General features: G+C 36.5%; 2 protein-coding genes across 5 annotated transcripts; both read left to right on the top strand.

Annotated features, from left to right (window-relative positions):
• The first annotated feature begins 154 nt into the window (after nt 1-154).
• dennd2c (DENN/MADD domain containing 2C) lies at nt 155-19501 on the top strand. 4 transcript variants are annotated; one of them, XM_043246770.1, is made up of 20 exons: nt 155-717; nt 1274-1326; nt 3398-4423; nt 6251-6375; nt 7035-7141; nt 7523-7690; nt 11042-11114; nt 11204-11248; nt 11371-11558; nt 12447-12556; nt 12639-12708; nt 12917-12994; nt 13092-13232; nt 14177-14325; nt 14407-14584; nt 15952-15993; nt 16684-16792; nt 18321-18563; nt 18657-18743; nt 18837-19501. In XM_043246770.1, exons 3-20 carry the CDS (start codon nt 3564-3566, stop codon nt 18866-18868), a joined length of 2805 nt encoding a protein of 934 aa, XP_043102705.1. In that variant the 5' UTR covers nt 155-717; nt 1274-1326; nt 3398-3563; the 3' UTR covers nt 18869-19501. The 4 variants fall into 4 exon arrangements, with proteins under 4 accessions (XP_043102705.1, XP_043102704.1, XP_043102702.1 ...); XM_043246769.1 differs by having other exon boundaries at nt 155-721; XM_043246767.1 differs by lacking the exon at nt 1274-1326.
• Nucleotides 19502-20205: 704 nt separating this feature from the next.
• On the top strand, nt 20206-24619 carry bcas2 (BCAS2 pre-mRNA processing factor). Its single transcript, XM_043246129.1, has 7 exons — nt 20206-20338; nt 20555-20647; nt 20730-20800; nt 22621-22782; nt 23728-23778; nt 23898-23978; nt 24070-24619. Exons 1-7 carry the CDS (start codon nt 20246-20248, stop codon nt 24194-24196), a joined length of 678 nt encoding a protein of 225 aa, XP_043102064.1. The 5' UTR covers nt 20206-20245; the 3' UTR covers nt 24197-24619.
• Nucleotides 24620-24833: the final 214 nt, after the last annotated feature.

Here is a 24833-nt window from a genome sequence, read left to right as displayed (position 1 = left end):
GTGATATTTCTCATTCTCAGTATGATTTTTATAATTTATATTATACAGAACATACACACACACAGATAGAATACAACATTTCATTGTACGGTAAGCTCTTGTAAATAATACATTATACTATTTATATTAAAGAGTGTTATATTAAACTGCTCAATATAAAATACTGCCAAAGCATTTCAGTCGAAAGCAGTTCCAGCATATGTTTCCCGCCAAAGAGCAATAAAATCAAAACAATAAAGTAGCTTTCTACCGAATCAGTTCCCATGAACACACATGGCCGGTTTCATTGCAGCAGCAGTTTGTGAGCTGATTCATCCAGTCAGAGGAACCGAAGCTCAGATGGGGAACTGACAGCACAGGAGGAGGACTTACACGAACACATCCACTGCTCAAGGAACGCCGAGAACGTTTTCTGTCGGGAATACAAACAACACCGGGAGTTACATTGTTGCCGGTTGCCGGGAATTAGTTGTTCCTTTGAACCGAGTCGGTTACTCGCCGTGAAAGTGAATGGAGACAAAGTTTTTTAGTTTTTTTTTTTTTTTTTTCCCCGAGCAAGTTTTTAGCCGCCTGGCTAACCCCAGCCGCGAGATATGAAGACTTCGGGTCCACAACAGATGTGTAGACTCCGTATTTACTCCAAGTGAACTCTTACGAGAGCTTTTATTTCGGTTTACTTCAGCGGAATCGGTGTTGTGAAACCGCGAGCTAGTTTGCGTAAGTAAGTTGATATTTCTTCATAACAAAAGATTTGAACTGGCTGACATGATAGAGCTTTGGGTCGCTGCTTGTGTTTATTTATATATTTAATATAATTTGAGATATATTTATTTGTTTTATTTTAATGAATTACGTTTTTAATTTGATTCATTTTTAACGAAGTGAATTGTTTTTGTTTTTAATTTCATTATGAATTTTCTTATTTTATGTATTTTATTTCTTAAACCTAATCTTAGACATTTCAGTAATAAATACTCTGTTTAGTTGTTTATTCACGTTTTATTGTAGACGCCTTTTGTTTACTCTCCTGAACTTAATAATAAGTAAACATGCTCATCAAAAATTGATTAATACCTGTCGGATGAAGTTCTACTTTTTCATCTTCTCTCATTTCGCTTTTGGGTGAAAATGTCTACAGTGTTGATACCATAGCTGAGTTATTTATTAACGTTTTCACACCTCAGTATGCCTGACATGTCCCATAGACGTGATAAGGTTTAGTTTTGACAGTAAACTTACTCACTTTCCCACCCTCTTGATCTACTCCACCCAGAGACGTGTCCCCTCATGCACAAGTACCTGGGGTGGGTGGATCACCTGTTCAAGGTAATATTATAGTTTATTTATGTCTTGATTGTCTACCATTTAAGGGTTGGGGTAATACTAGTGTCTGGTTGATGTTGGCTTTGTAGGGGTGTTTTGTGTATGTCTGCGGTTGCTGATGACTCTTTTTGATAACCAAACCCCAAACGAAGAGCTCCGTCGGCGTACCTGAAAGCAGGTGGCTCGGAGAAAAGAGAGCAAGGATTTATACCGCCTTTCAGGTTGTGGGTAGACGCCATGAGAACTTCCTCCTCGCACGCAGCCGGGAAGTTGAAGTCAGGATGATTGGCTTACCGCAGACCCTTGCAAGTTGTAATTAACCGCTTGGTCTGGCCCGTCCAAACCTACGCAGCTCCATGCGTGAACTTCTCCGTGTCCGATTTCATACCAGACATCTGAGTCACAAAAAAACAAGCTTGGAAATACTACACCAGAATAAATCTGTGGAACCATCGTTATGGACGTTCTGCTGATCCGGCCTTCCTGTGAATCAGGAAACACAGGCTAGGCCTTCCTGCACACGCTCGCAGACACAAGTGGGTCAGTAGATGCGATGATCAAGGGGGATGGGATCTGGCTCGAATCACGGAGAGATTCCAGCGCGTACGTTAGATGTAGGTCATCCAGAACAAAGGCATCATTTTGGGGTCCGGCTGATCAAATGTGGTCATATTTACCGAATTATGTCGTTCGACCGCAGTGCCAAGAAATTCCAGCATGTCTTCACTCTCAGCGTAATGTGCAACGTGTCCAAAACACTTTGGCCGCAGATGAGGGCTTGAGTTAGAGCTGCCAGATCCATCCCTTCTGCAGTGTAGACCCCGGAAAGAGGAATTTCAAGTGGCCTCTTTTTGTTGCATAGACACCAGCGCTTATTAACATGCATGAAATTGTGCATATTTCTACTCCTTGATGTGCTGACCGCCCGTTCTTGTGCCACAATAAGGGCCCTTCTATTATGCGCACATGGATGTGGAAATACTTGGAATGTCCGTCCTTTTCGTGCAGCGGCTGAAAGAAGCTTTTGGAGAGGAGTGAAATTGAATTACATTATGCTCAAGTGTGTTAATGCATGGCAGTGCTTGGGACGGGCCCAGCTGGAGAGGGTGGGAGTGGGGCTGGTGGGTGTTCCTGGGGATGGAGGCCCCCAGAATGCTTTGTCTTCTCCTATGTTCCTGTGGTTGTCCATCTCCTCTTTGTTAGGGATTTTATTTTTGGTTTCACTGCTGACCTTGACAGTGACAGTCTTTGGTTTCCTGCTTGCAGAGGCCATCATGTTTTATGTGCGCAAAATGTGCTTGTCAGTTGAACTGTCTGGAGGATGCATGATATTAAAACTGACATTGCATTTTGTGTGGTATGAAAAAATACAGGCATTTGGAATTTTCCCCATAGTATTTGTGCAGAAATATTTCAAAGAAGTCATGCTGTAATAAGCTGGACGATTTTGTTGGGGAGTGCATTTGCATAAAAAATATAAATGGAAGCAAATTGAAAAAAACCTTTTACTCTGGAGATGTTTTATTAATAATGTAAAAAAACAAAAATTGGGGGGGTGTTCATCATACATTGGTTCATTTTCATAAAATATTTTTAAACAATTATTAAATATTATATATTTAACAAATAATAATATTTATTATTAGAATTATAATTATAAATAATAATTGTTACAAGTGTAATAAAAATAATTTAATCACGATAATTTATTATGATAGTAAGAATATTGTGATAATAATAAAGTAAATAAATAAAAATACTGTAATGTAGAATACATAATTTTAAATAATAAAACCAATAAAATAAAATAAAAAAATACAATACTAATATCTCTGTCTTAATTTTTTTGGTAAATGGTAAGCCATCACAAAATGGTAAACCATAGAATTAAGAACAGCTTGAAGACACTGAAACGCTGCATGTGGGTAAATGCTGTGCTTGATACCAGTAAATCATATATTTATGTAAATAAATTAGATGAAGCTATATTGCGCTGTTGATTTTGTTTTGTTATATATATATTGTGCTGCACTGAGTTGAACCCACTTGTTGAGTTGGTTCTTTTCTTTTGCAGGCTTCAAAGTGAAGGAAGAATGGCAAAGGAACTGACTCCTACAGGAAAAGGGTTCTTTGGTGATCTTTACTAACTTCCATTGCACCACAAAGGAAGGGTTTCTTCCTTGATAGGCTCGCTGTTGCAATGCCACACAGTCCTGCAGTGTGACGGCAGCCTCGTCGTCATGCTGGCCCTCGGACTGGATCATGGAAAAAGAGGGGGGAACGGCGTCGCAGGGAAGACGGCGACAGCGACAGCAGCGTGGCCGATCACACGAGAGCCTGGCGTCAACATCAAGCAGAAAATCTCCCAGTGGGAGGGTCTCAGCCAGCAGGAGGATGTTCGGAGTGGGAGTATTAAGCCCGAGCGGACTCTTGCATCTCGCAGGCTTTCAGGGGACCTCCTTGGAAATGGACTTGACAACAGTGATGGAGGTCGCAACAAAGCGACTGTATCAAAAACCAAAAGCTTGGGTTTGGATTTCAGGGAAAACCAGATGACTTTTAGACCAGTTACAGGTGATCTCCAGTCTGGTTTCCCAAGAAATCTAACTCATTTGAATAAATTAGCAACATCAACTCCTAAGCCTTTAAGCACTGTAACCCAAGTGGCTAAGCTGAATGTTAAAAGCAATAATATCAAGACAAACCATTTCACAGATGTCGAAATTACATCTCTACCTCAGTGTGTAGATGATCCAGAGGCGTCATTGCCTCCGGGGAACTTTTACACCTCCAGGGGTTTCTGGAAACGACTTGAGGCAGATGACTCTTTCTGGGAGAAGGAGAAGGATTCCTCAGTGGTGACTAAGGGTCTTGGTGAAATCGGACCTTCTTCTCCTCCACCTAAACCACAGCGCACATTCCAGTACAAGGGTGCGAGCAGTCCGCCCGGCCAATGGATCCAACTGGAGAACCAGACTCCATCAGTCAGCAAATCCAGTCAAGTCCAGAAGCATGACATCATACTAAAGCCACCCAGCTGTCCGCCTCCTCCGTGTCCAGTCAACACTATCAACGGGTTTTCCAGAAACAGAAAGAACAGGTGAATACTTTTCCCACAGTGCAGATTACATTACACAGCTAATACCAAACAGAAGAAAAGGAAATGATGGAGTTTTTAGCGCAGCGTCCAACAGTTTCTTGTTCATAAATAGATCTCGTCAGATGCTGCATTACATATATTTAGGTAATCGCTTATAATAGTTGAGAAATATTACAATATTTAGAGTTTTAGTTATTATGAATAAAGTCTCTGTTTCATTGAGGTTTTCAGAGTTTGTAGCAGGCACATATACAACAATCAAATGACTTACAAATTTCTCGATGAGGAAGGGAGGCAAAACCAAAACTTTTTTTCATTGTTGAAATCTTCAAAAGCATATGATGCTATTTCCACCATTTTCCACTCTTTTAGTTCTGTTTCGAATTTTTAATTTAAAGTAATACTATTGACACTTTTGGTTTTTGAACCTGTTTGTCGTCATTTTATTTTGTCCGGTAGTAATGTCGTTCCATCAAATGAGTCATTTAAATAATTGTTAATACCAAAAACTAGCAATGTAACGTGATCGAACACCTTCCTCATGTAATTACATTGTACAAAAAAGTGGGTTGATATCCTTTATAAATAGCGTTTTGCTGGCTTTAAAAACCAGTTAAACCTGGTCACAAATGATATATCCTCACGAACAGTAGGTGTTGTCCTGAAACGTTCTCATAGCGACATGCCTTGCTTTGATTAATAGCTCAAATCATTTGGATTGTTGAGGAGAGGTGTGCTATTAGTTCTCAAAGTGATCAGGTTTTTTTTTAAATACCATAAATTTACATTAAAGGACCTTAGCCAGAATATCATTGAATAGAGAATATGAAATCTGTTTGCAAAACATGCTTGCTCCGGTCCAGATATGCACATTTTAAAGCGACAGTTTAGCCAAATATACAATTTTTTTAAATAATTTTCTCACCTTTCTTAACACAAAAGAAAATATTTTGCAAAACATTGGAGGCCCATTGACTTTGTATGCAAGTATATATATGGGGAAAAAACACACCATGGGGCCACTTACAAAGAATGCATTTTCCATAGCAATGGACTACTTTCCCATTATTTTATCTAAACATGCATTAGACTAGACGGACATGCATGATTGTTGCGCTAATATCTAGCATCGTTTGCAGTTTATGGCACATGATTGCTACGTTTTAAAGATGCCGTGTCAAGTTTTATATGTAGCACCAAAATAGTCTCCGTTCCAAAACAGTGGAATAAACTGAAGATTTGTTTTTTTTTTACCCATTTGTAAACTTTGCATCTTGCATTCTATGTGAACTGACACTAAAGAATTCTTCAAAATATCTTCTTCTGTGTTCCAGAAAAGAAAGGTTTTGAATGACATGACTTTTTTGGGGGGAAACCTCTTATCTACTTCTTGTACTCGTTAGTTTCATGCTGATGTTGGACAGCGTGGAGAGTTTAGCTGTTTAGTTTAGTGGGAGATAGTTTAGCTGTCTGGCCTCGTACCCAGCTGTGATGTCAGCTGTTCTTTGGCAGAATCGCAGCCCATTGTCCACATTTGGCCTACTTCTGTTTCAACGGAGCCTGCTGAGGTCACTCAAGGGCTTTGTGAACACTCGTACGGTCACGCTGTTGTGTTTACTTCTTCCTCTAATTGTTTTTCTTCTTGATTATTTGAAACCCAGTGTCTGTTCCATTCATAATGTATCTAATTCTATGTCATGCCTTTTTAACCGTTTACTGTCCTTTTCACTGTCCTTTTTGGATTAATGGTCATGCTTTAAAGACTCAAAACTTGTTGTTGGATGACAACACAGGGACTGTTCACACTCTTGATCCTTTTCTTCACAGGAAGTCGTTTGAGTTTGAGGATGCGGTACGGCGGACAACCCAACAGGCCTCTAGAGGGAAGGAGGGCCGCCGATCAGGTCTTTACCACGCCCGGTCTGAAGACAGCATCTATGAGGACATCATCTGTGAGTAATTCTGACGCCAAGACGTATGTCATCATTCAGATATTAATGTGAAAAACATGTCTGCACTGTCTGCACTGAGTCTTGTATTTAGTTTTTACTATGTCGGGAATAAATGATTTTTTTTAAAAGAAAACGGTTGTATTTTACTGTATATTTGATCAAATAAATGCAGAATTCAAAAGTATTAAAAAACTCCAAACTCCAAACTTTTGAATGACAGTGTAGTTTAAGTTGTGCGTTAATTAACATGCTTTGCATGCATTGATTAACAGTGTTGGGCAGTCGCGTCGCTACAAGTAGACACTAGTCGTTTAACTACTTTTCTCAGTAGCGAGGTGATAGCATCGCTGTTTTCGGAATCAAATTTTCATCAAGTAGTGCGGTAGCATCAACAAAAGCAAATTTTTTAAAGCATTTCTGAAGCTCAAGTCAGAAATATAACCGCAAAGGATCACTGATCTTGGATCAGTACCTGAAGCTACCGCCACTAAACCTTCTAACATCATTGGCTCCTCAAACTGTAAACATCATTATTCCTCTCTCATCAATAAAGTGCGGCGCGCAGTTTGGAGCATCTCAGTTTGCTTGCATTCTTTTTGTTTTGCATACTTGTTAATGTGGTAGCTAAAACGTTCTCATTTTCAACTAATCATTTGCAGCGGAAAAAGAGAACCCATATGAAGACATCAAGCTTTCTCCTATGTGTTTACCTATAAGACGGCCACGAAACTACACAATTGGACAGAGAGAGAGCCCACATATCAAGGTGACTGTCATTTTGAATGCATATTGATTTTGTTAGTCCTATTGAGTAGTCTAGTCATCAAAAAGTCCATCAGGGTTTCCAAAAAATATTATTTGATACAAAAATCAATATGTTAATTAATTTCTGATGGGTCATGTGACAGTGAAGATTAGATGCTGAAAATTCAGCTTACTGCATTTTTAAAAATACATTTAACTAGAAATCTGTTGTTTTACATTTTTTAAAGATTTATCAGACTTGTTGAACATAACAGACTTCTTTTGAATACTGCATTCTCAGTATTTCCATTTTTTTTATTACAAAGAAAAATTTTACATTTAAGGCCACTGGCTAATTGTTAAAGTAAACCATCTTTTTTCTCTTTTCTGTTACTGTATGCAGCTCTCACCGAAGCCCTTCACACTGTTACCTAACGGCGACAGGCTGTATAAAATGGGGCCGGAACGTAAAGAATCCATAACGTCACCTACACGTACCTGTACTTCAAACACTCCTAAATCATCAGCAGCCAAACCTGCTACTACATACAGGACAATCCGACAACCCCCGGTAAACCTACACGCATAAACACCTGCCTCAGACGTCATTAAACATTGCTCAACAAGTGCCTGCTGTCACCTGTTTCTCTGACTGTATGCATGTGAACTTTAACCACATTTTCGCATTATAAAGTATTTTATACACAGAAGGAACAGAAGCTGCACCCAAATGCTCAAAATACAGCCCAGCACCTTGAGAAAAAGACTTAATGATGAGTTCAAAAATATTCATACAGTCTCTACGTTAGGGAAGGTTTTTTCACTAAATAAAATTGTATATATCAATTTTAATGCACTTTAAAAAAAAAAGTGTTGTGTATAATTTAACTAAAAATCCCCAAACGAGTGTGAAAATATGTTCAAAACCCTTAATGAACATTTAATTAATTAATTAATTATAATAATTAACTCATTAACATTTAATGTAATATAATTTTACATAAACAAGTTTTTTCACAAAATCTGTAATTTTCTGTCACAGTTTGGATGCAGTAAAACGCATGCAGATGTTTCATAAAACATCTGTCTCATGTTTGCATTTTCTTCTGTCATAGGTCATAATTCTAACCGTGAAATCAGGATTAGGCATAAAATCAGGAATAGGCACAGAATGATTCATGCATGTTAAAATCTGCTGAGAATTCAACAAGTAGTTGTAACCTGCATTAGAGGAAAATAGGAATCATCTCTTTACAGCAGTTTTTCTGCTTATTAGGGGATAATACAAAACTACCTTACAAGTGGTTGTCGAAAGCAAAAAATGCATCAGATTTTGTAAGAATTTTGTTTGAATTGCTGGGGCAATGCGTTCTATATTTTGTAAGTGAAGTATTGGCATTCGTTCAGAAATGAATTAATCATTTCATACACATAAATAACTCTTGGTGTATTTGAAACATTAACCATTTCTCTAGCTTGTTTTTCCCCCAGTTTTCATGAATAAAACAACATTGAATATGCGAAAGAGAAACAGACATGAATAACACAGTCCGAGTAGAAATGTCAGCTTTGATGCTTGAGCAGGAAGAAAGACAGGGAGGGAGGAAGTGTTGAGAAGATGGATGGACGGTGGCAGGAAACTAGAGGTTGAGGATTATCAAGTGCCTGTGCATCATACTGGACGCTGCTGCTGACTAATCAACTTTTGTGTCACTATGATCCATACAGTTATTTTGGAAAAGCTAAAATCAGCCACCCGAGCCAGCGTAGATGAAGCTCATGGAGAAATCATGTTTTAATAATGAAAGAGAGCAGAAAAGGGAGGCAAGAACCCGCCTTTCTTCAATAGAGATCCCCCATTTTAACATCAAACAGCATGCGGGAAATGTGGAAGTTGTTCAGTCAGATGTCAAGTTCTTTTGTAGGTTGTGCTGACTGGTTAGCGCAGATGTTATTTCATCTGTTCAAAGTCAAACATCTGAAGACATTTTGTTATTTCAGTCTTATTTATAAATGCTATTAGTTTTTTATTATTATTTTGAATTCGCCTTTGCTTTTATATTTCCTGATTTCATTTAAACTTCATTATAACTTTATTATAGTTGGGTTTTGTGCTTTTTGTTAGTTTATTTTTATTTTTTTACTACTTCAGCTTAAGGACATTTAATTTAATTTCTCTTTTTCATTTATGAAACATAATAATTAATAATTAAAATATTTCTATATTATTTAATTTCAGTTACCAAGAACTATATTTCATGGTTAACAGTAACAACACTGCTTTGGAGACATCTATAACAAAAGTACTCTTTACCTGTCTTGTGCACCTGTCTAAACTCATATAAAACTTATAGTTATAAAACAATGTTCTTTATTTCTTAAACTGCTAAATTTTTTTAGAAGAATCTGTTTCCTGAGGCCGTTTTTTATGCTCAGTACTGCTAGTTTTTGGTTAAAATAATGCCTATTTTATATAATATTAAGATAATGCTCAATAATGCTAATACTATATAATAGCAAGATTACTATTATACAGTATTGTAATAATAATTAATGAGGTATGATGTCATTTAGACATAGTGAGATGAAGCGGTAATTCAGTTTTGCAGAGGAGAAAATATGATTACAATACCTAGGACACACTTTTTTAAAATGCAAATCAACAATCATTTTTATTACAAATAATCTGACTTTATTAGAGCATACGTTTAATATACATTTATATTTTTTAATCATACTTTTAACGATTTAATCTTTTGCTGTCATTTTATGTTTTAGACCATCGTCAGCGCTTGTTTGTCATGTCAGCATCTCACATTAAAAAAAGTCCAACGTTGACAGGTTGCAATTGAACCTAAAAAGAGACATTATGCTGTCATCCTAGTACTTCATTTCAAAAGCATCTCGAAGGCAGCAAGGATCCATGAACCCCCATTCAACTTTTTTGTCTATCTGCGATGACTCAAAGTCACAACTCTTTCGTTTCTAAGCTCAAATACATGTTTGTATTGCATTCTGGTACCTAGCAACCTCGTCAAATCACTCTTCCGTGACGTTATTTGAAACTCATGTAGAGGTCAAAGCAGCGCATGACGCTTGTTCCGAGTGGTGCATAAAAAGGTCTTTACTGTGCACACATATGGTGAGCATTATGTGTTTATCGGGGGAAAGCACCACCGCGCTGTTTCCGCTCATCAAGGGCAGATGCCACATCATTGTGCTGTCTCACTGCTCTCTCTGTGTGATGTGGGCAGACCTCTGTGTGCTCCATAAATCATAATTTGCCTGTCACATTTGCTCCGGCCATACATGCACATGCAGACTCGTGGCATGCCGCTGGTCATTATGACGCATCTAGTCTCATGGTTGTATTTTTGTATATTGTTTGCATTTGTTTTGAACGTATAACATGTTTTGCTTCCTTTTTAATTGCATTTTGTAAACGTGTTTTATGTCCACTACAAAAGTTTGGAGTCTGTAATATTCTTTATTCAGCAAGGATGCATTAAATTGATAAGTTGCCAAAGAACCGTTCTTTTAAACTTTCCATGTAGCAAAGAATACTGTAAAATAAATCCAGCAAAGAATAATATAGAATAAATAAAAAAATGCATTATATTATAATAACAAGTTTCTTGAGTAGCAAATTAGCATTATTAGAATAATTTCTGAAGGATCGTGTGACAATGAAGACTGGAGTAATGAGGCCAAAAATTCAGCTTTGCCATCAAATGAATAATTTACATTTTAAAATATATTAAAATAGTAAACAGTTTTTTTAAACCGTAAAAATATTTCACAATATTACTGTTCTTACTGATAAAAAATCTGACCACAAACTTTTGTACATTAGTATACAATCTCAACCTGGAAAAAGCTTTTAGTATACAAAAATTAAATCTTGTTTGTATTTCTCATGCAGCTTGTAAACAGGATCCAGGAGATATTTGAAGCCAAAAGAGGAAGGAAACGCATATGGGCAACAGCATCCAGAGGTAAGAGGACACTTATTTCACATTTACCTGGTTTACCAAGAGAAGAAGTCCGCTCGGGCAGTAAATGTGTGTTGTTGTGTTTTTGGCAGATGATTTAAGTGGAACAGAGAGTGATCCTGAGGAGAGCTCTAAAGGTCAGTGTCTACTTCAGGCCTTGAATCAGAGAACTCTTGTTTAGTCAAGTTTAACTTGTATATCAAACCAGTTGAGCAGTTTTTCTAATCCCATTGCGGCTGTTTACATTCTTGTCCCATAGATCGCTCCCAGCGAACCGTGTATGTTCAGTCAACTTTAAAGCGACGGCCAGGTTACCGCACTTTAGAGAGGGACCTGATCCAACTACAAGAGCAGCAGCTTTTCCAGCAGTTTGTAGTGGTGTCACTTAGAAAAGCTTCTCCTGGAAACACATACATCCCAGAGATCACACAACAGTTCCCTACAAAGGTAAAGAGATCTAATAAATTGGAATAAAAAAGTCCTGGAAATAATATACGGAGGATCTTAATTTGTAGAATGTGTATTATAATTTTCTTTCTTTTTTTTTTTTTTTCTTTTTATTATCGAATTTTTATATTTATATATAGTAATTATGATTATTTTTAGAAGTATTGTAAAATGATTAATATTTTAATTTAAAATAAATTACTTGTAAGAATTGTTATAATTATAATTTTTATTAAAAGATATTATGCACTTACATTTAAATTAATAATTTGGTACAATGCACTTATTGTGTACATGCATGTTTTTACAATGTAACGTATTTATACAAATGCCGATATGCAATTACATCTGTAATTAATTTTTGTAATTACACTTAACCCAACCTTAAACCTACCATACCAACAAACCTGTCTGTAACCTTACCCGTATCCACCTGCAATAAAATATGAACACAATAAGTACATTGTACTTATTTTCTGTTGCAAGTGCATAGCAATTAAGGCCACCTAGTATAAAGTGAGACCTAAAATTATTTACATTTAAATTTTCTTTGCATTGTCAGTTCAACACTGAAAAACTGGATTATTAGTAATTATGCTAAATATTTAGCTTCGCCCTTATGCCATCACAGGGATTAATTGTGTTTTAAAATGTTAGAAAACGGTTGATTTTTCTTTTAACTTTTCTAATATCATGTTTTGAGAAAAATAATTATTATCTGAATTATAATCTAAAATTATGTTGGAATTAATATTTATTTAAAATAAATCTATTAAAATATAATACTATTATTTGCATTTTCATTTTAAATACATTTTAAAAGAATAAGATTAAGTCATTATCTGTTTGATTATACAAAATATTTTTCTGTCTTTATTTTGTATTTAGTTTGAAAAGTCTTCTCGTCTGTCTCGTGAGGCTGAAGACCGATTAAGAGCCATTCCCAAGTTTTGTTTTCCTGACTGTCATGACTGGCGTCCCTCCTCAGACCACAACAGGTAACATGCAAATACTAAACAACTTAAATTACTTAGCTAACTAATTCACACTCCTAATATAATCTCTGATGATTGCCCACAGTGAAACATTTTCTTTTGTCCTAACGGGAGAAGACGGGAGTCGCTTATTTGGATACTGCCGTAAAATCCTGGTGAGTTAATTCACCAGAAAAACATAATCTCACCTGATCGATTAAAATAATACTTGGCCCAAAAGTCATCTTTTATTCGTAATGTCATTTCAAACCTTGCTTCAATCATCACGCAGGTTCGAACACGAATAAATAATGTCTGAGAGCGTATTGTGCAATCTTAGTGGTAAGTGTCCACTAACCTTGACCTTTGACCTGTGTCTTGCAGCCCAGTGGGAAGGGGAAGAGACTGCCTGAAGTTCACTGTATCGTCAGCAGACTGGGCTGCTTCAATCTCTTCTCGAAGGTCAGGGACATTATCAGAGATCAGATGTGAATTTCCTGTTTAATCAGCACTAACCCTGTAAGACGGATGCTGAATTGTAACTGTCTGAAATGAGCAGATCCTGGAGGAAGTGGAGAGGAGGAGAGAGATTTCTCCTGCCTTGGTTCATCCTTTCATGCACAGTGTGATGGAAGCTCCTTTTCCCGCTCCTGGACGCACCATCACCGTCAAGAGCTTTCTGCCGGGCTCCGGCAATGAGGTATAATAGTGTTCAACTCTGCTAAATTTATAATTATTTTCCTTTACAAGTAAATGGTTGCAACACCAGCGAAGAATGATCATGAATTGTTTTTTGTTTTTTTTAAGATTGTGTCAATGTGTTCTCAAAACAGATGCCGCTGGTTAGATGAACATTAATAAGTTATAATATCAAATAATCTTTTCAAAGAAAATCGTTCATGTGAGCATTAAACAATTTAACAACCAGTGACAAGTTAAAATTGTACAACTATGCATCAAAATATGATCTTAAATGTAAATAAAAACTTGGTATGAAAAATCACACACACATTTGAAAAGCTCTGTTCGACAGAAATGTGAATAGGAGTTAAAACAAAGCCCAAATTCTCCTAATCATGCATCAAAATCAGCATAAAATGCTTTGACACTGCCTGGAAAAGGATGTGTGTTTATTGTGCTAATGCATGGTGAGGAGGAGAGTTTGTGTGGCTAAAGTCTCTTCAAGGACCACAGCGTGAGAATTGCAGAAAATAGGGTCAGAAAACCTTTAAAAATTGTCAAACAGTACCTACATGTTGTTTGGAAGTGTTTCAAGGAAGGGGTCTGGAGTAATTGTGGATGAATAAATGTTCTCTGATGTCTTGTCAGTTGTATTCTAACCTCCTCAGGCATTATAGGAGAAATTCTGCAGCTGTTAAACTGGCAAATGAAGGTTTCATTGAGTAGGGAAAAACATTTTTTTTCACAGTGATGTTTCCCCAATTTTAAATTCTTATTATCCAATGAAAGGTTAGATTTTTGTGAATTTTGCAAACAAAAGATCAAAAGCCTTACCATGCAGATTGATTCACACAGCCTCGTTTGATCAAATTTATCAAGGGTGCCAATAATTCTGACCACAGCTAAAATCAAGTCGGTGATTATGTTTGTCACTAGCTTCTCTGTGTGTGTGTGTGTGTGTAGGTTCTGACTCTGTGCAGGCCGGTGGACTCTCGTTTGGAGCACGTGGACTTTGAGAGTTTGCTGCAGTGTCTCAGTGTGACCAGACTCTTGCAGGTCTTCGCTTCTCTGCTGCTGGAGAGGAGAGTTATCTTCATTGCGGACAAACTCAGGTACAGGCTGATACCCAAACATAGCAATCTGAATGCCTGCCAGAATTAAATTCGAACCTAACACTATTTGTCCATGGCCAGTGTCTTATCCCGATGTGCCCATTCTGCCTTGGCTTTGCTGTATCCCTTCACGTGGCAGCACACGTTCGTCCCGGTGCTTCCTGCCAGCATGCTTGACATATGCTGCTCTCCTACGCCTTTTGTGATGGGGGCTCTATCTCCGTCCTTGCCTGAAGTGATGGATATGCCCATTGAGGAGGTCAGTTTCTTTGAAGCAGCCTTTTTAGGTCCTAAATCAAGTCGTTTTTTCCACCAATATTGGTTGCAATTTAGTTTTAGTAATAATTTCATCTTTCTGACTTGTAGAATGCAGTCAGGGTAGCTACACAATTAAAATTTTACGGGAATTAAATTGAGGCTGTGAGGGATAGAAATACTGTGCTTTCAATGGATTGTACTTTTGTTTAGCAGCTAATGTTAAACTGATGAAACATCTTTCCCAACATAACTCTCAGCTGACATAAACTTGTTCCATGGACCTTTATACGGTGCATATCATAGTAAAGACTGTATGTCTTATCCCTCATAGCCTTGTTTTGATCTGCATAAAATTCAATAAGCCGACTAAGATCTGCAGAATAAAGATCTTTATGTAAACCATAATAAGTATTGTTGCATGCTGGTGGTCATGTGTAAATGTGTTACAGATTTCCAGATATTTTTTTCACATCAGATTTAATATTTTAACTGGGTTATATGAACAATAGAGTGTTTTATTTCAAAAGAATCCAGTGATGCACAAAATTTCAGCCTTTCTTTGACTCTTCTGGGCTTTAAAAAAAAAAAAAGGGAATTTTCTCAAAGACTTCTAATCAACAGAGGAGAGCTCTGAGATTTGATTACGACTACCACCGGAGTTTAATTTAATAACCGCCATGCCTTGAATTGTTTCAATTGTTTATCAGCTTGAAATTCCCCATGCCAGCAATAAAATACTATTTGACTGAAGTATAAGATATTAAAATCATAATAAGAGCATTCAAGTTTGAGTCTAAAAAGTAATACTCGTTTTGCATGTGAGCTACACATTCTTAGAAAAGTTTCTTTATTGGCATCTGCGTTCCGTGAAGAATGTATAACGTCCACAAAATCCTTCCGTTGGATAAAACGGTCTATTTAGTGGGGGGAAAGGGTTGTTTCTTTTTTCACTTTAATAAAATAACAGTTGTTCTCAAAGAACAAAAGTGTTTTTTTTTTTGTGAAACCCAAAATAAATCTTTTATGGCATTACTGCAAAATGCATCGGAGCCTTTATTTATTTATTTTTTTTTTTAAGTCTAGCAGATGCTCAAAATTATAGCTTTGTGATCTTTCATTTTAAACAAGAGTGCATTCGTGTTGTTTAAATAACCTGATGACACTGCATTCTGAGGTTTCTGTCAGGTTCATCTAGTCACATTTATGCCACATATCTAGAATATTTCTTCTTATGCTTTCCATTTAGAAAGAACATGAAAGCCTTTTTTTTTTTTTTTTTTTTTTTTTTTTTTTACATAAAATGGGTTTTTGCTTTATGGTGTAATTTTGACCTTCCTTCCTTTTCTCTTTTTTGTCTTATTCTTTCAGGTTCTTATTGTGGATTTGTGTGCGGACAAGTTTGTTGTTCAGGTGAGTATGCAGGGTTTAGTCTCCTAATAATACAAGGTGTGTCCTTTTGAAAGTGCCACACGTGTGTGTGTGTGTGTGTGTGTGTGTATGAGGGTGTGGTCTGAAACTCAAGTCACGGCCTGAGTAAATGTACTGTATTATCATTCAAAGACATAAATCTGATTGATTGTTTAAAGGTTTTTTGGTCATATGGAAAGACCAAACATATTTGGAAAGAAGGCTCTTATGCTCAACATGGCTAATTATTTGAAAACAGTAATAGTTATAATTTGAAATGTTGCAATTTAAAATAAATGTATAGAACTTTATGTAAATTTTTATATATTTTAAAATTAAAATTATTGCTTTCAGAAATCAATTGGATACGCACAAGAAATATTTCTTTTTATTATCAATGTTGAAAATAGTTGAAGATTTTTGTGGAAACAGATCCAGCATTCTTTGATGAATAGTAAGTCCAAAAAAAACTCCATCCATAATAAAAGTGTGTTTACGTAATGTGTGTACTGTGTATATTTATATATTTATATATATATATGCACATGCAAATAAATACTAATTTGTACAAATGTCTACATCAGTCTACTAACCGCTGAAAAAACACATTTGAGAAACGTAATCACGGACCCATCTGGTGTCTGTTTATTATTCGCTCCTATATTCATCTTTCTCTATTTTCTGTTGTTCTAGCTTGGAGACGAGGACTGTATCTTACCTAGAAAGCTGCAGGCAGCACTTCAGGAGATACTGGAGACCAGGGAGGAAATCCTTGAACAAAGCACAAGAGACAGGAAAGGAGGTTAGAGTCCTCGCGTGTGCCGTTATTCACGACCAAACCCATAGCATCTGACTGTTTTAAACTGGTTTAACTGAAGGTTTCGTACATTGTCTTATTGTGTCAGGAGGAGCTGTTCACTTTTTAAAACGCTACTGTCTGTGTATTCATGCGTGATGATGAGTAACCAACCGTTAAACAAGGCCAGTGAGGTCAGGAACATGTTGACAAGTGTGATTTCAGGTGTACAGATAAGTTAAGCCGGCCCAACGGTGAATAGTTAACATGCTAGTTATACTTATATTTAAGCACCAATGGTTTGACAAGCACTGTTTTCTTTCCTTTGTCGACATTTTACTATTAAATCATGTAATAGTTCACTCAAAAATAACAATTTGCTGAATATTTACTCATTCTCAGGCCATCCACGATGCGGAAGAGTTTGTTTCTTCATCAGATTTAGCATTGAGAAATATAGAATTACAATACACTGAATGGGTGCCGGTAGAACGAGAGCCAAAACATTATGCTAGTTTTACTAAGTATTAAAGGACCGATGGTTTGACAAGAAAAACAGCAGATAAAACATCTCAATAATCCACACACCTAGTCCATCAGTTAACATCTTGTGAAGTTTTTTTGAACTTGCATTTGAGCATTTGAACTTTGAATCTTCACTTCTACACTGCAACAAATTCTTTCTTATCCTAGATAGAGGCCAATGGGTTAAGCAAAATAATCTTGTTTTCTGTTTGAAATAAAATAATTTTGCTTACCCCATTGTCAGATTATTTTGCTTGTTCTAAGCATAAACTTAGACTATCAAGACTATCAAACAAGACCATCATTTTTACTCGCCTAGAAAATCCTTATTGATTTAAGACTTTCTAGATATTTTGGCTGGAAACAAGACAAAACATCTAAGCTAGAAAAGTTTCCATCCTCCACTGATTCCTTCATAAAAATAGCCATCCTTCTTAAATCCACCAACATATTTTTATATCGCTATTGGCCTTTTTTTTCCGCTGTAAACTGTGCTTGATCTGTGCAGTTTTTCGCTCCAAAATTCAGATGGGAAGACCTTTTCAGTGTAGCAAGAAATATGGATAAGGGACTCTTTATTTTAGCATGAAGAAATGGTAAAATGTTAAAAACGTCTTTGTTGATTTGTTTACAATCATGCAACTTTTCACTTCACAAGTCGTTAACTGGTGGACTGGGGCTGTGTAGATTACTTGTGGATTATTATGATGTTTTTATCAGCTATTTGGACTCTCATTTTGACGGCACCCATTCAATACATCCATTGATGAGCAATGATGTAATGTAGTGATATAATGGACGTTTCAATGAAGAAACAAACTCACCTACATCTTGCAATACAGTGAGGCATTTTCAGCAAATGTACATATTCCTTATTCCTCACATTAGCATAAAAATCACAAAAGTCTTATTTTATGGGCCTTTTACGTTTCTATGTAGTTTGTTATTGTTGTTTTATACATACTATGCAGTATCAATCATAGTGTTTTTTTTTTTTTTTTCCTAACAGATAAATCAGACCTGAATGCTCTGGTGTCAGAGGCGTTTGTGTGTTTTTTTGTTGAGCTGGTGGGACATTATTCTCTGTACATGAGCGACTCAGGACCCAGTGGCACCCGAGAGCTGCAGAGAGATGCTTTCAGAAAATCTCATCCGTCCCGAGGAGTGCGGCAGTTTCTCCAGCTCTTCATGGACACGCAAATGTTTGCTGGTTTCATTCACGACAGAGAGCTCAGAAAAGGAGGCGTTAAAGGTGAGAGTAGAAGTATTTTGGGTTAGGGTTGTTGTTCTTAAGATGAGCCATTCCTTTTAGTAATAAGAGTAATGTTTTGTTCTCGTTTAACAGGGCTGTTTGAAATGAGAGCGGCGGATTATTTGGATTCTTATCCTGAACCTGAACCAAGTGGAGTCAACAAATTTCTTAAGGGGCTCGGTAAATCGTTTCCTCCTTTTCCATTCGTCTAGAATAAAAAGAAAAAAATGCACAAGCAGTAGTTTCAATTTGTTTTATTCACTTTTTTTGCAGGAAATAAAATGAAATTCTTGCAGAAGAAATAGACAACTATACTGGACAGTTTTTCAAAAAAGTGTATGATGACTCAACCAACATGTCCTGTATCCAGCGTTGAAGGGTAGAGATTAAGTCAAGACTGGAATCAGCTTGTCTGCTCTCAGAATTCACCCGTCGCGAAAGAGGAAAAGGCTGGAAATGAGTTTATAAGCACAACTAACAAAGAGGACTGAATTAGAACCAAGAGGAAAGGGAATAGTTTGTGTCATGGTATTGTAATTTTGATAGATAAGGAAAAATCTGACTATGAATGCATAAGAACAAGAGTTGGGTTAATGTCAGTGGTCAATGTTTTTATTGTCTTTAATGTATTTTTTATTAAATCGGACAATAAGGTAAGCTCATGTTTTAACCAAAAACATTTTCCAACTGGAAATTTGTTGTTTAAAAGAAAACACGATGAAGGATGATTTCTATTCCCCTTCAGGAATTAATTTATGGTTCTTCATATGCACAGACATGGCCTTTCCAGCTAAATGTCAAACATTTATTTTCAGCCCAATTTTCTGTTTTGTGAAATATCAGTGTAAATGTTACAGTTTTACATTTTGTACAGTTTTGGTTTTTAGACGAACTAGTTTTTCTTTGTAACGTTCGAAAATAAAACAACGTGTTTCTGATACAGTGTCGGGGAGGAAGTGGTAATCAAATAATGTCTTATTGTGAGTGAATGTTCGGTGATTGAGAATGTACGGGGTGCAATATGAAAACAACTACCAATGAAATTGGGAGTGTACAGTATTATAAGAAACAGCACTTACAGTAGTAATATGGATTTGGTGGCTACTTAAAAAAAGATAGCTTTAATGTATTAAATATATATAAATGTATAATTTTTTTTCATTTGTGTTTTTTCATAATTTGATGACTACTATGATTCCTAAACGTTTAAATCAGTAACAACACTGAGCCATTGATTCAAACCTCCCAATGGCTACTTAAAAATTATTAGATTGAGGCAGGATTGACAGATCTGTCACAAAAACAGCTCAAAAGGATAATTAAAAATGGGGCATAAGAAGCGTGTTTACCGTATCAAAATATTAAAACTTAACAACCACGCCTAAAACACATGATTTAAGCACGATTGTGCTTTATACTTCACTAACAGCCCGCTCATAAGGGCCTTTCCCTCACATATAGCGCTGTTTTATCGGCAGCAGGATGTAAAATATTTCAATACGCATTTTTTAGTCAATTACGCTTTATGCAATATACAACAATTTTAAACCGCGGGGGGAAAAAAACAAACAGCCAGATTCCGCGGGAAAATCGCCCTCCGATACACACGGGGGCGCGCGCGTTCTTTTGCCGTTCAGTTCAGTCATAATAGAAGCAGAGCGGGAAGCGTGTGTTTGTTAAGGATGGCAGGACCGGCTTCAGTCGCTGGTGATGTTTTTGTCGACGCTCTGCCTTATTTTGACCAGGGTTATGACGCTCCAGGTGTCAGAGAAGCCGTAAGTAAACGGGAAATGTCTTTTTGTGTGTTCGGCGTCCTCAAAACGACGACAAATAGTAATGTTGCACCTATGCAGACCCCTAACGGCTGCGTTTACTTCTGGTGTCTAAACGAGACGGTTTAGTCGTTTAATCGATGCCCGTTTCTGTTTTAAGCACTTTTGTTTTTATTAACGGTAAATAAGTTATACCCGAATCGGTTTGAATCACTTTAGGCAGCTGCTTTGGTGGAGGAAGAGACGAGACGATACAGACCAACCAAGAACTACTTGAGCTACCTGTCCACACCGGATTTCTCTGCTTTTGAGGTACAAGAAAAATACCCTGCTGCTACTTTACTATAATCCAGATGTTCACGCCGTAATCTTAGTGTGTTGTTGTTCTTATTAGACAGAGATCATGAGGAATGAGTTTGAGAGACTAGCTGCTCGTCAGCCCATGGAGCTGCTCAGTATGAAGAGGTGAGTTTATTATAGGTGGGCGACTGTAATTCTATGAAGCAGAAAATTTTAATTGCAATAAATCTGGTGTTTATTGTTTATTTGGACTCTAAAAAATCCTCTTGTCCTCCACACATCTGTACAAAAATAGTTACAGCAATCACGTCTCAAAAGTATACCTCTAGCAGGAGCAGCACATAAACATTTATACTCATCTTCTGGGGCTGCACAATTATGACCAATCGTAATTGTGATTTATTAATGAGGATTAACACAGTTTACACTGAATGATGCTTGAAGCATCTTAATGACATTTTCTTACGACATGAAGCTGAAAACTTTTTTTTTTGTTCTCTATAGTACTAAGTCAAAATGTCAACTATTCCTTTTCTTCTTGAAATGATTGTAAAATGTAAAAATAAGCAAGATGTTAAACTATAATTACAACATTTGAAAAAACCTTTTTAGATAACCCGTAGAAAGGGAAAAACACCTTAAGCTCTTAGAATAATATGTGGACTGATTAATTGAATAATGATTAATTGTGCAGCCCTAATAATTTTTTTTTGTAACGTGCAGTTGTTTATTTATGGAATCCCTATTTTAAGCAACATTGCGTTGATAAAGTACATGTTATCTAAAGAGACTTGATTTGCATTGACGGTTTTCCCTAAAAAAAAACGGCATTGCTAGTCCCGTATTGTACCTTTTTAAACGATTACTCCACTGCAAAATGAAAAATTAATCACTGTCATTAATAACTGTTCTTTATTGTTCATTGTGTGGCAGTCAAAAGTCTCCTGGTTCATCCGAAACAATTTAAGTTCTTAACATGAACAAAGCTTTAACAGGTTTGGATTGACATGAGAGTTAGTGATTATTGACGATCTTCGTTTTGGAGTGGTGTAACAAATCTACAGGAAGGCCTAAATTAATCTTGAGCATGTTTCGAGTTTAAAAAAATAAAGTGTGGTTGCTATTTAAGGAGACATATTATGCCCCTTTTTTTACTAAATGTAATGTCTCTGGTGTCCTTAGAATGTGTCTGAAGTTTCATCTCAATGCCCCACAGATCATTCATTTATATAATTTTGAAAATGCTTATTTTGAGTGGAAGGAGAAACAGGCTGGTTTTCCTGTCTGTCTTTGTAAATGCAAATGAGCTGGTACTCCCCGCCCCTTTTTTTCAGAATATAGCTCGTACAACTGTTTTGATTCTCATTGTCATAGTTAATTCTGTTATAAACCATATCAGTGTTCTTACTATTAATCTATTATTAATCTTCTGATATTTTATGGTTTTCTGCGTGCACATATCTAAAGGTCACAAACAGAAAGTGGCTGTCAGAGGCAGGCGAGTACTAAACTAAGTTTTTATCACACAAGTTTAGTTTAAAAAAGGCTACAGAACAGTTGGTTAGTTATATCTGTGATGGTAAACATCTGGGAAATAAATCTCGCATTCATATTAGATCTGTGTGGCAGCGGTTACCGTAAATAAATCCACCGCTCTCTTGTCTTCCCTGAGGCTCTGTTAGCATGTTTTGCTCAAACTTTCGCCATGGCATTTGAACTAGTAACTGTTGTTGCTTGAAAAATCAAAATGACGGCTCCTTGGGTCGAAACTTGCACATTAAGGGGTGGTAATATTATGAGATCACAAGCGTCACAAGAGGAGCAAGATCAGATGAGGTTTGCAGAAAAAGGCTTACTAAAATACAGTTCCTGGGTTAATTTTTATTAACTTTTTTTTCCCACATTTCCTTTGTTGGTAGATGCACCAGGTACCTGCTTTTATCACTTAAAACCTGGTAAATTTAGATTTTCATATGTCGTCTTAGATATGAGCTTCCTGCTCCATCATCTGGGCAGAAGAATGACATCACAGCATGGCAGGACTGTGTCAATAACTCTATGGCACAGCTGGAACATCAGGCAGTGCGCATTGAAAACCTCGAGCTCATGGCTCAGTATGGATCTAATGCCTGGAAGGTGTCTAATGAGTAAGTGAACAGATCGTTCAAGATCTCAATCTTTCACAACAAACTCTGTTTTGATGTAGAGAGATGGTTTAACAAAACTTGGTGTCTTCACCTTCAGGCCATCCGAAATCTAGATTAGTTTTTCTTCATCTGAACCGATTTGAGAAATTTAGCACTGCATCGTTTGCTCACCGATGCAGCGAATGGGTGCCGCCAAAATAAGAGCCCAAACCAGCTGATAACATCACAATCTACACAAATCTAGTCAGTCAGTTAACATCTTGTGAAGTAAAAAGTTGTTTTTGTGATAAATCTATTAAGTTGGTTTAACATTTTAACAGCTTGTAAACTGTACATAATTCAATAGAGGTGACTTTTTCATTGAAGAAAGCTGTATTGTAGATGGAGGTAGTCAAATGAATAAACCCTATTAATCACGTCTGTACGTTTTGTTTACAAAATGTGTACACACTGTGTATATTTATGTATAAATACACACAGTTTATATTTACATATACTAAATATTTACATGTTTGGGTATATATATTTATATTGATAATTTTATATTATAAATACAAAATGTATAAAACAATTTTTGTGTGTGTGCGTATTTACACATAATATATAAACACAAAATAAATATCTCTACACGCACGTTATGTAAACTTATTTTGGATGTAAATAATCATTTGACCGGTCTAGATAGAGGACACAATTGAGCTGGAAGCTGCTCAGATGGGTTTGTTTCTTACAAAGATGCAGATTTTTAGTTCACAAGATGTTAATTGAAATGGAGTTGTGAGGATTGTTTTTATTAGCTGTTTGGTTTGCTTGGAACTGTTCCTTTAAAATAGGATTAAAATGTTATTCAATACTTTAATTATGCAATATAAATCGATGAACAAGTGTCAGTTCTGTTTGTGGATTTTCTGTTGACCATAATCGGTTGTCTTCTCTGTGAAACAGTAACTTGGCCTTAATGATTGACAATGCACAGAAGGAGCTGCAGAAGGCTAGGTGAGTGACTTGTAGGTCAATGCAATTTACTTTACATACAGGTCTTGTATAATGTGGCTGTGCACAAACTACCTAACTAGCTTTTAAGAGTAATCTGAATATTTCTGTTGCCCTTTCAGAAAGCAGATACAGGACCTGAACTGGCAGCGCAAAAACGATCAGCTAGCCGGAGGAGCCAAACTACGAGAACTTGAGTCAAAGTCAGTCTTTGTTTTCCATTTGCAGAAATTGTTTTAAGTTGAATTGAATTGGCTTACTTATTACTTATCGTTTCTGCTCATGCTTTCACAGCTGGGTGTCGCTTGTTAGTAAGAACTATGAGATCGAGCGAGCCATCGTCCAGCTGGAGAACGAAGTGGCACAGATGAAGCAGCAACAGGGTGATGAGAACAAAGAGAATATTCGACAGGACTTTTAGGAAGAAAACTGTGCAACGCCATCTTGAAACCATCAGACTTTGCTAAAGAAGAGGATCACCAAAGTGTGGTGGTGGTGGTGGTGGTGTTTTATTCTGTTTTGGTGACGAATGCAGAAAAAAGTCTTTGTAAAACACAACTGAGCAATAGTGTTGTAGTGCAAACAAGAGGGTAAGCTGGTGTATAGTTCATGGTTTTACACCAAAATTAAACAAGACGTCCATTTCAATTCTGGAAATCGGTAACTCACCTTTGTTTACTGTATACATACAGTAAAATAGTTCATGCGGGTGTGTTGACATTTATAATAATTTTGTTTATGTACAATAAACTGATGGACATTTAGTTCATTTAGATTTTTTGTTTTACTCTTTGTAATATTTCTTTTTTTTAAATATACAATAAAATGTTCAATAAAAACTTCAGTTGCTCTGGACTTCATCAATAATTCTTGAAATGGAAAGCAGAAATGATCTACACCATCAGACTAAATTCCACACTTTTAGTCATTTTAATTTCTTTTCTAATGCTATTCCTGTTTATATTGTACATAGAAAGAAAAACGTAGGGATCCGGATTACTTCATCTTTTGAATCAACTCGAACATTTAACGTTTGCTATGAGTTACGTACACTTTGA

The sequence above is a fragment of the Puntigrus tetrazona genome, chromosome 8, assembly GCF_018831695.1.
Source record: "Puntigrus tetrazona isolate hp1 chromosome 8, ASM1883169v1, whole genome shotgun sequence".
In the NCBI taxonomy this organism is placed as follows: domain Eukaryota; kingdom Metazoa; phylum Chordata; class Actinopteri; order Cypriniformes; family Cyprinidae; genus Puntigrus; species Puntigrus tetrazona.
This window is presented reverse-complemented; position numbering and strand designations above follow the sequence as displayed.

Excerpts from the sequence above, each read along its gene's own strand:
- dennd2c (XM_043246767.1), top strand. The coding sequence starts at position 3,564 with ATGCTGGCCCTCGGACTGGATCATGGAAAAAGAGGGGGGAACGGCGTC. Across the intron at positions 4,424-6,250 it reads TCCAGAAACAGAAAGAACAG|GAAGTCGTTTGAGTTTGAGG; the intron begins GTGAATACTTTT and ends TTTTCTTCACAG. Across the intron at positions 18,744-18,836 it reads CAAATTTCTTAAGGGGCTCG|GAAATAAAATGAAATTCTTG; the intron begins GTAAATCGTTTC and ends CTTTTTTTGCAG.
- bcas2 (XM_043246129.1), top strand. The coding sequence starts at position 20,246 with ATGGCAGGACCGGCTTCAGTCGCTGGTGATGTTTTTGTCGACGCTCTG. Across the intron at positions 23,779-23,897 it reads AAGGAGCTGCAGAAGGCTAG|AAAGCAGATACAGGACCTGA; the intron begins GTGAGTGACTTG and ends TTGCCCTTTCAG. Across the intron at positions 23,979-24,069 it reads CTACGAGAACTTGAGTCAAA|CTGGGTGTCGCTTGTTAGTA; the intron begins GTCAGTCTTTGT and ends ATGCTTTCACAG.